At 52.1% G+C, this 13725-nt stretch overlaps 1 protein-coding gene across 1 annotated transcript; it reads left to right on the top strand.

Annotated features, from left to right (window-relative positions):
* The first annotated feature begins 694 nt into the window (after window positions 1-694).
* Window positions 695-12125, top strand: SLBP (stem-loop histone mRNA binding protein). Its single transcript, XM_082838095.1, has 8 exons — window positions 695-816; window positions 922-1038; window positions 4225-4329; window positions 6690-6749; window positions 7048-7185; window positions 7749-7898; window positions 8917-8998; window positions 11185-12125. The coding sequence occupies exons 1-8, from the start codon at window positions 758-760 to the stop codon at window positions 11299-11301; spliced, it is 828 nt and encodes a 275-aa protein (XP_082694221.1). The 5' UTR covers window positions 695-757; the 3' UTR covers window positions 11302-12125.
* Window positions 12126-13725: the final 1600 nt, after the last annotated feature.

Genomic DNA, 13725 nt, shown 5'->3' with positions numbered 1-13725 from the left:
GTGGGCCGTGTGCGGGGTGGGGGAGCGGTTAGCGCAGGAGGCGGCTCTGAAAGAGGCAGAAGTGAGCTCAGCGGCGGGAACTTCACATAGGCTCGCGGCGCCGGGCATCAGTCGCGGGCAGCGAGTCACCGCAGGCTTCTACGTGCCTGAAGACTGCAGCCCGAAGTTGCTCTGCTGCCTCCCTTTCCGGGTTCCGGGTTCCCGCCAGCGCGGACACAGTTCCCGCCGAACCGACCAATCGGAGAGCGCCCGAAACCGGGGCCGGGCCAATCGGAGACGCGTCCCTTGTTCCCTTGGCGCGCCCGCGTCGCCAGCGTCCGAATCTCCCGCCAATACCCTATCCCCGCCCGCGAAGACGCGGCCAATCAGCGTCCGAGGGTCGCGGCGGCCAGGCCGCCTCCAAGGCGGAGGGGGCAACCTGTTTTGAGGGTCTCGCCTCAGTCAACCCGGCGGCGCCCCTTCGCCTCCCGGATGGCAGCACGCGGGGCAGCTGTTTCGCGGCTCCCGGCCCGGCCTGGACGGCCTGCGGGGCGCGCGCCTCCGAGAGGCTCCCCCCGGAGCGGGCCCGATGGTCTCGACCGGCCCGGCGCGCGCGGGAGCCCGGGGGGCGGGGCGGCGGCCCATAAAGGCTGTTGGGGGCGGGGCGCGCTCAGTCGGCGTCGCGAGAAGGGGAAGTCGCCGTGGTCGCCGCCGCCGCCGCCGCCGCCGCCGCCGCCGCCGGACCCCAGTCCCCCACAATCCCGCCCGCCGCGTCGCCATGGCCTGCCGGCCGCGAAGTCCCCACGGGTGCGGGAGCCGCCGCGACGGCGACGCCAGGTGAGGCCGGGCCGCGCGCGGGGGGCTCCCGGGCTGGGGAGCGGCGGGCGGGGTTCGGGCGGGGGTCCCGGGCCTCCCCGCCCTGACGTGGTGTCTCGTCGCCAGCCCGCCGCCCGCCTCAAGATGGAGCCTCGGACGCAAACGCACGGCTGACGGGAGGCGCCGGAAGCCGGAGGACGCCGAGGGCCCCTCGAGGCCGCCGGGCGACCGCAGGCCCGACAGGTGGGCCCGGCGCGGCCGTCGGGGTCCGGAGCGGGGGGTCCCCGCACCTGAGTGACTGGGGGGTGCCGTGGGTCACCAACAGCTCTCGACTAGTCGGGGCGCCCTTGGGTCACCGTCCCGGTTAGTCAGGGGGCCTTTGTCTCGCTACCCGCGACTAGTGGGGATGCCTCTGGGTCACCACCCCTGGCTCGTCGGGGCGCCCTTGCCTCACCCGTGTCTAGTCGGGGTGCGTCTGCCTCACCAGCCCTGGCTCGTCGGGGCGCCCTTGGTCACCACCCCTGGTTAGTCGGGGCGCCCTTGGTCACCACCGCTGACTAGTCGGGGCGCCCTTGGTCACCACCGCTGACTAGTCGGGACGCCCTTGGTCACCAGCCCTGACTAGTCGGGGCGCCCTTGGTCACCAGCCCTGACTAGTCGGGACGCCCTTGGTCACCAGCCCTGGCTAGTCGGGACGCCCTTGGTCACCAGCCCTGGCTAGTCGGGACGCCCTTGGTCACCACCGCTGACTAGTCGGGACGCCCTTGGTCACCAGCCCTGACTAGTCGGGGCGCCCTTGGTCACCAGCCCTGACTAGTCGGGACGCCCTTGGTCACCACCGCTGACTAGTCGGGGCGCCCTTGGTCACCACCCCTGACTAGTCGGGACGCCCTTGGTCACCACCGCTGACTAGTCCCGGCGCCTGTGCCTCACAGTACGGCCGAGAGGCGTCTCAGCGATGGGCGTCAACGGGAAGTGGGCTCAGCCTCAGTCCGCCAGCCCTCCTGTTCCAGGGACGGCATTGGGGGCCACCACGAACTTAGAACTTTCCAGAGTCAGCTCGGCAAAGTTGGGTGTCAACAGCAGAGCCACAGAAGGTGGGCGCCAGGATGCAGACCCGGACCGGCTCCCCGCCCCCTTTCCGCCCTGACGCTCCCTAGGCGCTTCCCTTCCGGCGAGTCTCGGTCGCAGCACTTACGTGTTTACACGCTCACTTGGGTGTCTTCTAGGCTGAGCAGCGCGTTGGGGAGGCCAGGATGCCGTGTCAACCTAGATCTCCTTTCCGTTCTGCCTGCACCCTGACACGGGAGGGACGGCAGAGACGGGAGCGGCTGAAGGGCACGCGCAGGGGCGCCGGTGGAGGGCAGCTGGTCAGGGAAGGCCTCTGTCGGGGTGAGATGGGGGGGTCCCTGGGAGAGCCCCCCGCCAGGGCCTGTGCGAGCACGAGGAGAGGAGGGCGAGGGGTGCGGGGACAGCTGCCAAGTTCAGGTGCTTACCGATGGCTTAGGGGTGGGTGCTGGGAGGAGCTCGGGGGTGACTAGCGTTTTGGCCTGGAGACCTTCCTCGGTTGTGGAATCTTTTGCCACCGTGAAGAGGATGGGGGTGGAGCAGACCTGCTCTGGGGGAGGAGTTGGTGATTAGGCTTAAGAAGCTTTTCGGATGAGTAAAGAGAAGATGTTGAGGAAGTAGCGGGCGGGGAGGCACCGATGTTAAATTAGCATATACGTGGCTTTTAAAGATTTGGGGTTTGAGATTACCTGGGAAAAGGTGGGAATGGAGCAGAGGCCCTCAGCCCTAGGGCTAGATGTGAAGAACAGGTGATCCAATGGTATCTCTGAGTTCCTGCTCTGAGCCCTGCGGTGGTCTCTGTTTTAGCTGCGGACAAGGTGTTAAATCCTTACATTGCTTTGCATTCCTTTGTGTCCTCCTCTGGCTCACAGCAACCCCATAGGCCTCCTTCTGACAGGAATGCCCCTGTCCTAGGCACGTTGCCCCTGCTCTTCGTTCTGTGCATGTGCTTTTATTCCCACAACCCCCTGTGGTGGCAGCGGGGAGTACACGGGGCGCATTGTGAGTGGAGCCACTTAGATCGTCACGGGGGCAAGAACTGGTTCCTTTGGAGGGACGTTAGCTCATTGTGTAAAATAGGCTTTGTTTTCTACTTGAGCACTTTTTCAGAAGTACTCTTGTCCTAAGATAGGTGAGTTGGTGAATATAATTTGCTTAATCTAAGAAATGAATTTTAGTTCCACGCAAGGTGGTTTTTATCAAGCTACCAAAACATGAGATGGAGTGAAAGGTCGTTTGTAAGCACCTTTTAGAAATTCGGGAATCTGTCACGGCTGGGAAACCCAGACCTGGACCTCTTGATACACTAGTGAGGATGTTGACGTCTAACTCTAGACAGGCCTCCATTTGGTTCTCTTCTGTATCTACCATACAGTCACTGAGTCATTTTAATTTGTCCATTAATTTGATTTCAGACCCTGCCAGCCATATTTAGACTGTGGAAATTTATTTTTGCAGATCCAATTTGAGTTTCTATGGGTGGAGTAATTATAAGGAGAGAAATGATAATTACATAAAGGGATTACTTTTTTGTTATTGCTGTTGCATTTTCAAAGCATGTCATTGGGTTTCCAGCTAGAATGTATAAAGTCGCTTACTGATGCAGTTGAAGTTAGTTTCCACTTTTGATATACCAGTGATGGCCAGTAGAAAGTTGAGGAAAAGTAAAAATGTACTAATGTAGTAAAAATGTACTAATCTAATCTAATCTCTAACTAACAGATGTAGCAACAATTCTAACTGCCAGAGTTCTTGGCATCAAGTTCAAATTGCCTGAACTTGACTAAAGATTTCCTTGAGCTCTAGATAGAACTGAGCTTCTAGATTAAATTTAACCCAACTCTAGGGGGCACCTTTACCTGTAGACTAAGTCCCAATGCAGTAAGAACTCTGAAGTACATGTTTATCCCCCCATTTTAATTATGATGTGATAGATCCTGAGCCTTTAATTGTGCGCATCTAGAAGTAAATAGTAGCCACAGTTATTAGGTGTTGGTCACTCTGCTTAGCTCGAAAAATGCATTAGCTGAAATCTTTTTTAAAATTCTAAAAAAAAACCCTCTCTTTTTGTAAATAAAAGAAGTTGTACTAGGTAGGTACACTTCTTGGTGCCGACGATAACTGTTGACTCTGTCTGCCTTTCCCCTGCACTGGCACACAGTAGTTGTTTAACAAACAGAGCCCAGGAGGCTTCAGACGAATTGCCTGAACTCGGTGAGCTAGTAAGTCATGGAGCAGAGATTCCTCTGGAGCCCGTTTTCTTGGCACTCCAAACAACCTCAGAACATTTCCTGATGCACGGTTTGAAAGGAAACTGAAAGTTGTGTCATGGTTCAAATGTGCGTTTTCATTTTATTGCAGCTTTACTACTCCCGAAGGCCCTAAGCCCCGTTCTAGATGTTCAGACTGGGCAAGTGCAGTCGAAGAAGATGAAATGAGGACTAGAGTTAACAAAGAAATTGCAAGGTATGCATTTCAGGCCAGTTTGAAATGTTATCTCTGGTGTTTTAAATTATATATTAAATTTGAGGCATATCTTAAGAGTGGTGGTTTTTAAAAGTCTGGTGGGCCCCAGACCAGCCACGTCAGCAGCTCCTGGGAACTTGTTGGAAATGCAGGTTTTCAGGCCCCACCCCAGGCCTGCTGGATGGGAAACTGGGTGGGGCCCAGCCCTGGCTTAAGCCCTTCAGATGAGTCTGCTCACTGAAATTTGAGAACCGGTGTCTTGGGGCTGTCCTTCCAGGGTGGCAGTAAGTGGGAGGTGGCGCTGCTAACGGCTCAGAAATGCCAGAGTGCGTGCGGGGACGGGTCCCTGACTTGGGGTCTGTGAACCCCTTGCAGTCGTACCCAGAGCTGTGTATTCAAGTTCAACTCCAAGCCACTTCCTCTTCCTCAGCTCATTACAGTTCAGATGATGCATCCTTCACCACTGCTCACCCCCCTGGATTACGTTCTCCCTGGTGTTTTGGGGCCTTTCTTCCCTTTGATAGATGCCATCCAACCCAGGGAATGAACGTTGAGTTAAAATGTTGTGGCTCGAAATTAATTGAAGTATATTGAACCAAGAGTCTGTTCTTAACTCTGATGAGAAAATATGTCCTCATTGTCAGCAGGGAAGCAGGGCCAGACTGCTTCCTCCCCCTCTGCAGTGGTCGATGGTATTTAGAGCTGCCTTCTTTGTTTTTTGGTTGTTTTTGCGGTACGTGGGCCTCTCACTGTTGCGGCCTCTCCTGTTGCGGAGCACAGGCTCCGGATGCGCAGGCTTAGCGGCCATGGCTCACGGGCCCAGCCGCTCCGCGGCATGTGGGATCTTCCCGGACCGGGGCACGAACCCGTGTCCCCCACATCGGCAGGCAGACTCTCAACCACTGCGCCACCAGGGAAGCCCAGAGCTGCCTTCTTTGGAAAGGCTCGGACACACGTGGGGGTTGGTTGTGACCACTTAATTCCTTTCAGACATTAGAATGCATGTGTGTGGGTGAGTAGGATGCCTGGGTAGAAGGGTGAACTGCAGCTGACAGCCGTGGGCTTCAGTGTTTTGAATGAGTTCTCGTGTTTATATAGATCTTGGTTTTTCTCAGCTGTAACGGTAGGCTGTTTGACTGGGTCTATGCAGTTTTTGTGTTCTGCTCAAGGGTTATAACAGTTCTCATCATGTCCTTGTGTATCTGGACCCCCAGTGTCACCTTTTGCTGGTGACTGTCTGCAGCTGTTATGTGCTGCAGGGAGACCCCTGTTTGTCTTGACCTTCCTGTTGGTGGACCCCTCTTTGTTCCTTTCTGAAAATTGTCCTACCTTGCAAAGCAGGCCTGATCTTGTCCAGAGCACTGTTTGGGGCCGCTCTGTGGGTCACACCCTTTCTGATGGAAAGTTGCTGCTTTTGATGAGACCCAAGTGATGCGAGCTTTTGATGATGGTGGTCTGTCTTACTTCCCACCAGGAAGGGGGGAGGTAAGAATTCAGCTCACTCTATGCCAAGGAGGCTAGCACACACTACACACCAGCGGTCTGAAAATTTGGAAATGGGTTTTAGTCATACCTGAAGCCAGTCTTTTCAACTGGGGTTCCAGAAAGAATGAAATCCGACAGAAAATGATTTCAGGGACTAGTTTTGCAGTTCTCAGGGGGTGGTTCATTATCTCCTGGTATCCAGGCTTCACTGGGGTGCCCCAGCAAACTTGGGGAAGGTTGAGAATTTTAGATTTGGAAGGAGGCACCATGATACGTGACATCCTTTAGACACTTACGTGAGCTTCTAGCTAGAGGTGGTTCATGGTTTCCACGTTAGATTGCACTATGCTTTTTTGGTGACGTACTTTTGCAAAGTTGGGTATTGGTCATTGCTGTGATAGAAGGCAAATGCCCGGTGAAATCCACAAGGGATGGGGGAGGGGGGAAGGTGTGCAGTCTTTCTAAGAAGGTGAGTAGTCCCAACAGGCACACGTCTCATTAATAAGTAATTGTGGTATTAGAAATAAAAGCTTTGTATCTCAACTCATGTTTATTTTTTTTAAAGCCTTCCGGGTTAGAGGGATGTAAATTTCTGTGTCATTTGGGTCTCACTACTTAACTGGCGGCAGTAGTTTTTTTTTTTTTAGAACCTGGTGGTTTTAAGCACCTTTTATGATCTTGGCACGTAACCTTTATCTTTGCCTCAAAGGTGATTGAGGGAGGTTGAAAATAAAAGAAGCCACCTACTGTTACTTAATCCACTTACCAGACCGCAGTCTCAGGGAAGCTTTGTTCCCTGTGGCTCTCTTAGCTCTAAAAGCTTTGTGTTCATTTCTATACCTTTTTAAAAACAGCAACATTTACTTTGCTCTCAGATATAAAAGGAAACTCCTCATAAATGACTTTGGAAGAGAGAGAAAATCATCATCAGGAAGGTAAATGCTGTGTAATTATTTCTTTTCTAATTTAATAGATCTGTAGTTTATTAATGAAAAAAAAACTGAACATGAGATGCTAAGTGTCTCAGTAACATTTACTGTTTTTCTGTTCTTCACTGATTAGAAATGTGTATCTATCGTGTACTAAATTCCCATATATTCAAAGATCCTGGACTGTCGTGGGGTTAGTATGGTTTGGAATCCAGAGCGCAGATACTCCTGTATCGTGTTCAGACGTTTTCCTACGTCGTGATCTTGTAAGTGAGGCTTGTGCCGTGCATTTCATTTTCTTCAGTTCGGATTCGAAGGAGTCTATGTCAGCATTGCCAGCCGACTTAGAGACCGATGAAAGTGTCCTGATGAGGAGACAGAAGCAGATTAACTATGGGAAGAACACCATTGCCTACGATCGCTATATTAAAGAAGTCCCAAGGTAGTCTTGTTTCGCCAGCATGTCCTGGTCGAGTCATGTGGCATTGCCGTCTAAAGAGTTGCTTTGGTGGTAAATCTGATTCTGGGCCTAGTTCTGCTAAGAAGTGTATTATTAATTATTAATGACTTTCAGGCACTTACATAAATAAAGAAGAATGGGTTGGTGACTGAGAAACCAAGGACGTGAAGATAAATAACGTTTTCATAATTTAGAATGTTAGATGACATTTCATTTCTCAGGACTCATAGCTGTCTTGTAAATGTAAGATTATTAAAACACATGATGGGAAAATGTAAAGTTCAAGTTACAGATTGTAAAGATTTCATTAGAGAAAGATATGAGTCTTGCCCCGTTTTGTGTAAGCAGCATCCCCCCTCCCCCCACACACACAAGGATACAAAGGGAGCTTTAGAGAGTATACCAGCTGCTTGGCAGGACTGAAGTGCAGATGTCCTATTCTGGGGCATGGATTGCGAAGGAAAGCAGAGGCAGAGAGGTAGTGCTTTTAAGCTCACCTGCAAATGTGGATGGTGTGTGCCAGGATAATCCCTCTGTCCCGGTAGGCACCTTCGACAGCCTGGCATTCATCCCAAAACCCCCAACAAATTCAAGAAGTATAGTCGACGATCGTGGGACCAGCAGATCAAACTCTGGAAGGTGGCTCTGCATTTTTGGGATCCTCCAGCGGAAGAAGGATGTGATTTGCAAGAAATGTATGTCTTTATTGCATTCTCGTCCTCCGTGTCTGCAGTTTGGGCGGTGATCGCAGTGGCTCTGTCACTGTGTGGCAGGTTATCGTGCATAACGTCCGCCTGTGGTCACAGCTTCGTGTGTGTTTTTTCTCTGCACGAGTGTATAAAGCCGGCTAGGCGGGCCCCGGGAGAGACTGGAGGGAGGGGTGTGCTTCCTGGGCTGGCTTTACTGTCTGTAGCTCGGACAGACTCATCTTAGGAAACCTAGAGATATGTGGGGTTTGTTTGTTTTTAAGATAACATTTTAAAAAGCATGTGAGTAATTTATGTTGAGCTATAAACGTGAAAGGTCTTTTTTTTAATCTAAGGAAGGCTTTTATCTTTTTAAACTGTGTCTAGTTGGAAAGGTCTCAGGCCTGAGTTTCTGCCACGTGGTCGGGATGCCGGTTGAGTGCGGAGGTGGAGAGACTTGTCTGTGCGGCCTCTCTTCTCAGCTCCTTCGACCTGAGACTCTCCTGCCCTCAGAGACACATTTATTCATTCAAGTGTTGGAGTTTCTGCTTTGTGCTGGGGAAATTTATTAGAAAGAAGTTTGGCCTCACAGATACACACTGATTTTTTTCCCGATGTCACTGTTGTCCCATTCTGCCTATGGGTAGGAAATTGGACAGATGAGTGATGATGTGTAGTATGGCTTGTCACAGTGTCTGTCTCCCCCCACAACTGGGCTCCGTTATTGACGCTCCTACTTAGAAGCATGCCTGTGGGTGTGTACAGATAGTGGGCCATGGGCGAGAGTGGGCAGGTGGTTGTGCGCTCCGAGCCGGGTGGACCTGTTTGCCTGCAGGGCCTGCTTTACCTCTGCCAGGTGATCGGGCAGAGGGACCGTCTGGCACACGGGGAGTCGCTGAAAGCTGGTGGGTCCCTCAGGGAGCAGAGGAGATGCGTGTCAGCGCTCACGGGCAGCGAGGCCGTGGTGGCGTTTGCCTTCTCCTGGCTCTGTTCCACGGTGACTGATGTGCTTGTTCTGACCGCACAGACGTCCTGTAGACCTCGGGGAGATGGAGACGGAATCTGCGGAGAGCAGCTCTGAGTCCCGGACGAGCTCTCAGGATAACTTTGTAAGTACCTTTCCTTTGTTTTATCTCTGCGCGTGAGTGTTACAGGTTAATTGTTGACAACATATGCCCCTCTGAAAACTGAAGTTTAAGCTGAAATTTGATTCTGATACTTATGAAAAAGGGGCTCCTTACCCCTTTCTCTGACTTTATTGAAGTGTCAGATTTGATGGAGTTCGTAGGTAGTGGCCTTATTTTAGATTTTGGGTTCAATCCAACTAATCAGTACCACCATTTTCATTTAAAAGTAAAAGGCCTTTTCTTCTCTGGTTCGCAGGCTTTGTCACTATTTTTAATTTTAGTCTGTCTAGTTCTGGTGAATTGCTAGTATAGGAAGCATCTGCTAGTTGTTATAAGTGCAGGAATGCTTTGGGCCTAGGGGTTTCCCCCACATTTGCCAATTTTAAAAAATTACGTGTTTTCGGAAGAAAAAACCTTCAAAGATGAAAAGCGATGTACAGAATTGCCTCGTCTCTAATTCTCTAGTTACTGGTTGGGTGCACGTTCTTCCAGACTTCTCTGCACGTATACAAGCCAAATACACAGCAGCAGTTTACAGTGAAAGGATCCCTTTGTTATTTTAAAAGAGACGGCCCCAATACTTACATGTGGAAATATTCTGCACATTAAGTAAAAAAATAGGTTAAAAACTTGAACTCATAAATATTTGTTTGAAAAACTCATGCTTTATAGAAGATCAACCTGTACTGTATCTGAACAGGTCAGGAACATATAAAATCAAAGTGCGTAGTTGCCTTTTCCTGCCTGCCTTCCATCTGTGTCACCCTGATAAGCCTGGGACGTGCCCTTCCAGTCTTCGGGACCATCTGCATCCCGCATACTCTTTGTGACTATTCGAGGTGTTAGAAGTAACACAGGGACTCCCCTGGAGGTCCAGTGGTCAGGACTCAGCGCTTCCACTGCAGCGGGCTCGGGTTCAGTCCCTGATCGGGGAACTAAGATCCTGCAAGCCGCGTGGCCAAAAAAAAAAGTAACACTAATGTCCAAGAGAGAGGAATGACAAAATTACATTCATAAGAAATACAGCTACTACAGGTTGTTTTTGAAGACTGATAACGTGGAAAATCGTCAAGATAAATAAAAACAGGCTACTTAACCACAGGACGATCCCAGTTTTGTGGATATTTATACACGGGCAGGACTAAAACCCATGACGATCTCAGCAGGTGGTATCCTTGGTGTGGATTAAGAGTGACCGTTGTCCCAGCTCAAGAAGCCGATTCTGAATGTGCCGCTCGTGGTCACAGAAGTTAGGGGGTGGCGACTGCACGGGCGGGTCGGGGGCCAGGCCCTGAAGATCAGAGGCAGCGGTCCTGGCGGGGGGTCCTGGGGCGCCGAGGAGAGGTGGGAGCCGGCGGGACGTTCAGGGGACAGGAGAGAAGGCTGGGTGGCGAAGCGGAGCGCCCCGGCTCGGGCCTGCACTGCTCGAGCCCGAGGCACCGGGGAGCAGCGTGTTCGCCGCTGAGCACCGGCCACTACCACAGCATCACTGCTGTGCTCACGAAACGCAGCCGTGGTAAAACACGGCTACCTCGTAACCAGGCCGCGCTCAGGTTTCCCGGTTGTCCCAATAATGTCCTTGTCGCAGGTCTCTTTTTCTCTTTTTTGGCCCAGAATTTAATCAAGGATTACACGTTTAATTGCCATGTCTCTTAAATTTCCTTTACTTTAGAATAGTCTTCCTGCTTTTCCCCCGGGACGTTGACCTCTTTGGAAGGGTTCAGGCCCGTTTTTATGAGGCAGGATGTTCCTCAGTTGGGAGTTGTCGTACTGTCTCCTTGAGGATTAGATTCAGGTTGAACCCTTTGGCCCCCGTTTTGGGGGTGAGGTGGGGCGGTCCTCAGCCCAGCGCCAGCGCCAAGTGCTCGGCGGTGTGATGTGATTGCTTGACGAGCCACGGTGGCACGTCCTGTCCACACAGTGGCTCCTGTTAGGTGTGAGCGGCTGTGGCTCAGGGGCCTTAAAGGTCACTTGGTCACTCATGGGGCGGGGGCGGGGGGTGGGAGTTTGACAGATGCTTGAAGGGAAGCTTGGCAGTCAGTGTCTGCTGGATGCTCTCCCGGGCATGTTTTGCGTTCCTGGGGGTCGCTCAGCCCCCTGCTCAGCACCTCCAGCAGCAAGTCCAGTGTGCCCGAGGGACCGGCTGTGACCGTGCTTCTGTTTTCTAGGACATGTACTGTGGCACCCCTACGAAAGTTAGGCACGTGGACTGCCATGCGGGGGATGAGTTTGACTTGGAAGCCTGTTTAACTGAACCCTTGAAAGACTTCTCCGCCATGAGCTAACCGGCGCCACCTGGAGGCCCCTGGGAGCAGCGCTGCCTCCCCGGGCGGGGTGGCCCACCAAGCATGCGTCCTGCCTTTGTAACTGGGGGTTTCTGTCACAGTGTACAGTCTCTTGGTGAATCGATGTTCTTGCCTTATTTTCTTAAGAAACGTTAATTTTGTGTATAGGGAATGCATTTTGCATGTTTTAAATTGTAAATGGAACTAAATCCGAGGAAAATTGAACTCGAGGCAATCTTGCAACAATCTTAATTGCTTAATCTCCGCATCCTTGAAGTTAACCTGACAAGTGTACCGTGACTGGTTTTCCACAAGTTTTTTAGGCGTTAATTGCTGCTTGTCAGAGGGCTGGTTTGGGTTTAAGCATATGTTCACGGGGCTTTCTTTACTGGTATCTGGCCGAGTGTTCTCATAATCAGATACCTTTAATATCTATGGAAAGGGTTAGGGTTTGGGCCGTTTGTCAGTATGTCAAGATGGGTTTTTTTCCTCGTACGGAGCACTGAATAGTCAGATATTAAATTGAGCTGGTAGGTTAATGGGGTTTGTGTAAGTTATACGGTCTTAATTAGGTACTTGTAAATAGCACTCAGTAGCCCTTCTACCTATACTACTCCAAGAGTTAAGACAGCAGAAGGATTTAGAAAGAACATTTTTTTATAGTCAGTTAATTTACCGTGTACAATTGCTGTAAATGATAATGTGTACAGATTTTCTGTTCAAATATTCAATTGTAAACTTCTTGTTAAGACTATTATGTTTCTGTTGCTTTTGTATGGAATGACATTGCAAAAATAAAAAGGACCTTCTTTAACTGACTTACTACCTTGCCAGATAGGCTGCCTGCTGTGGTGATTCCTGCCCTTGGCTTGTGCCGAGGGAGGGTGGCACGCAGTGGTGGGAGCGTTGTGCCTGGGCTTGTGGCCCCGCCCCGCCCGGCGAGGAGCCCTACATTGTGATAGGTTTGCAGCTCTAGCCTGGGGTCTTGGTTGGGCTGGAGCCGGGTCCAGACCTGTGTCAGCGGTGGGCCCGGTGTGTGCTCTCCTGGTTAAAGGAAGTGTGTGCCCACAGACTTATAGGAAGCCAGGGGCCTCGGCTTGCTGCTTTGTTGGCAGCTGGGGTGACAGGGCCTTTCCCTGTGTCCTGAGACAGACCAGGGCCGACGGCCCGCCTGAGGGGCTGCCCCACCCACAGCGGCGCGCATAGCCCCTGGCAGCTCGTGCCCTGTGGACACCCCCTTGAAGTGATGCTGAGCTCCCTTTAAGCAAGGGGTGGGCATCGGTCACTTTGTTCAAGGTGCTTTGAAAGGCCAGAAGCCCTTCCTGTTGGCTTCACACATGTGTTGAGCTCGTAGTATGTCAGGCAGCCTCGTGGATGTTGGGACACAGGAGACAGGGTGCCCCGAAGTCTGCACTCATGCTCTTGGGGACAGAAGATAGCAAATATGGTGTCAGGTTACAGGGTAGGAGGGCAGCGAAGCAGGGCAGGGGGCGGCTGGGAGATGCCCAATTAGGTGGTGTGTGAGCAGAGATGTGCTGCGGGGGTGGGGCGGGGGCATTCACCCCAGAGGGCAGCAAGTACAAAGGCCCTGGGGTAGGAATATGGTGTACGGAACCCCAGCAGTGCTCAGACACGGGAGAGGGTTGGCAGCTGGTGTGGGCAGGAGCCTGTTTGAGAAAGACAAGAGCTGTGAGGGGGGGCAGGGGACGCCTCGGGGCCTGGAGGAGGCTGCCCAGGACAGGTGAGAACACTGGGAACCGAAGCAAAGTGGACCCCTGCTGCGTAGTGACCGCTGGCAGCCCTGTTGCGCACAGGGTGGTGGAAAACGCTGACCTATGGCCTGGATGGGCCGGTAGGGTTTCTAGGCAGACTCTCGGAGCTGCCTCTGACTTCCCACGGCTCATTCCGAGAGGCGAGAACACAGAGGGAAGGGCTGTTTAATTGCGGGGATGGGGGGAGCCCTTTGTGGTCTCAGTTATGTCCACCTTCCTGGGTGGCAAACAAGGTGAACATGAAGAAACGGCTTCAGAGCAAAGATCAAACCCAGAGGATGCCGGGGGAGACGGGTCTGCAGTGAAGCTGAGACCGTGGCTGTCAAATGCTTGGTTAGGACCTCGGAAGTTCGAGAGCCTTTGTATCAAACAACAGGACGTCTAAGAAGCTTATGTCCTCCAGTAGCCCAAGGCAGAGAAGGGCTTATTTTGAGGAGACCTGTGCGTGTGGCTCTTGTCTAATGACTCGAACCGCAGTAAGAGTCACAGGAGACTCAAAAAGCTTTTGAAAGAATCGTATTGGCAGAAACACTGCCAGCTTGGACTGAAATGGACAGGCAGTAGAGAATGAAAAGAGGCCTTTGGAGCCTCAAGATTCTAGTGTCAGGAAGCAGGTTGAAGAAACTACACAGCTGCGAACACAGGCTGCGTT

Source organism: Leucopleurus acutus (assembly GCF_964270905.1).
Source record: "Leucopleurus acutus genome assembly, chromosome: 4".
In the NCBI taxonomy this organism is placed as follows: Eukaryota; Metazoa; Chordata; class Mammalia; order Artiodactyla; family Delphinidae; genus Leucopleurus; species Leucopleurus acutus.
This window is presented reverse-complemented; position numbering and strand designations above follow the sequence as displayed.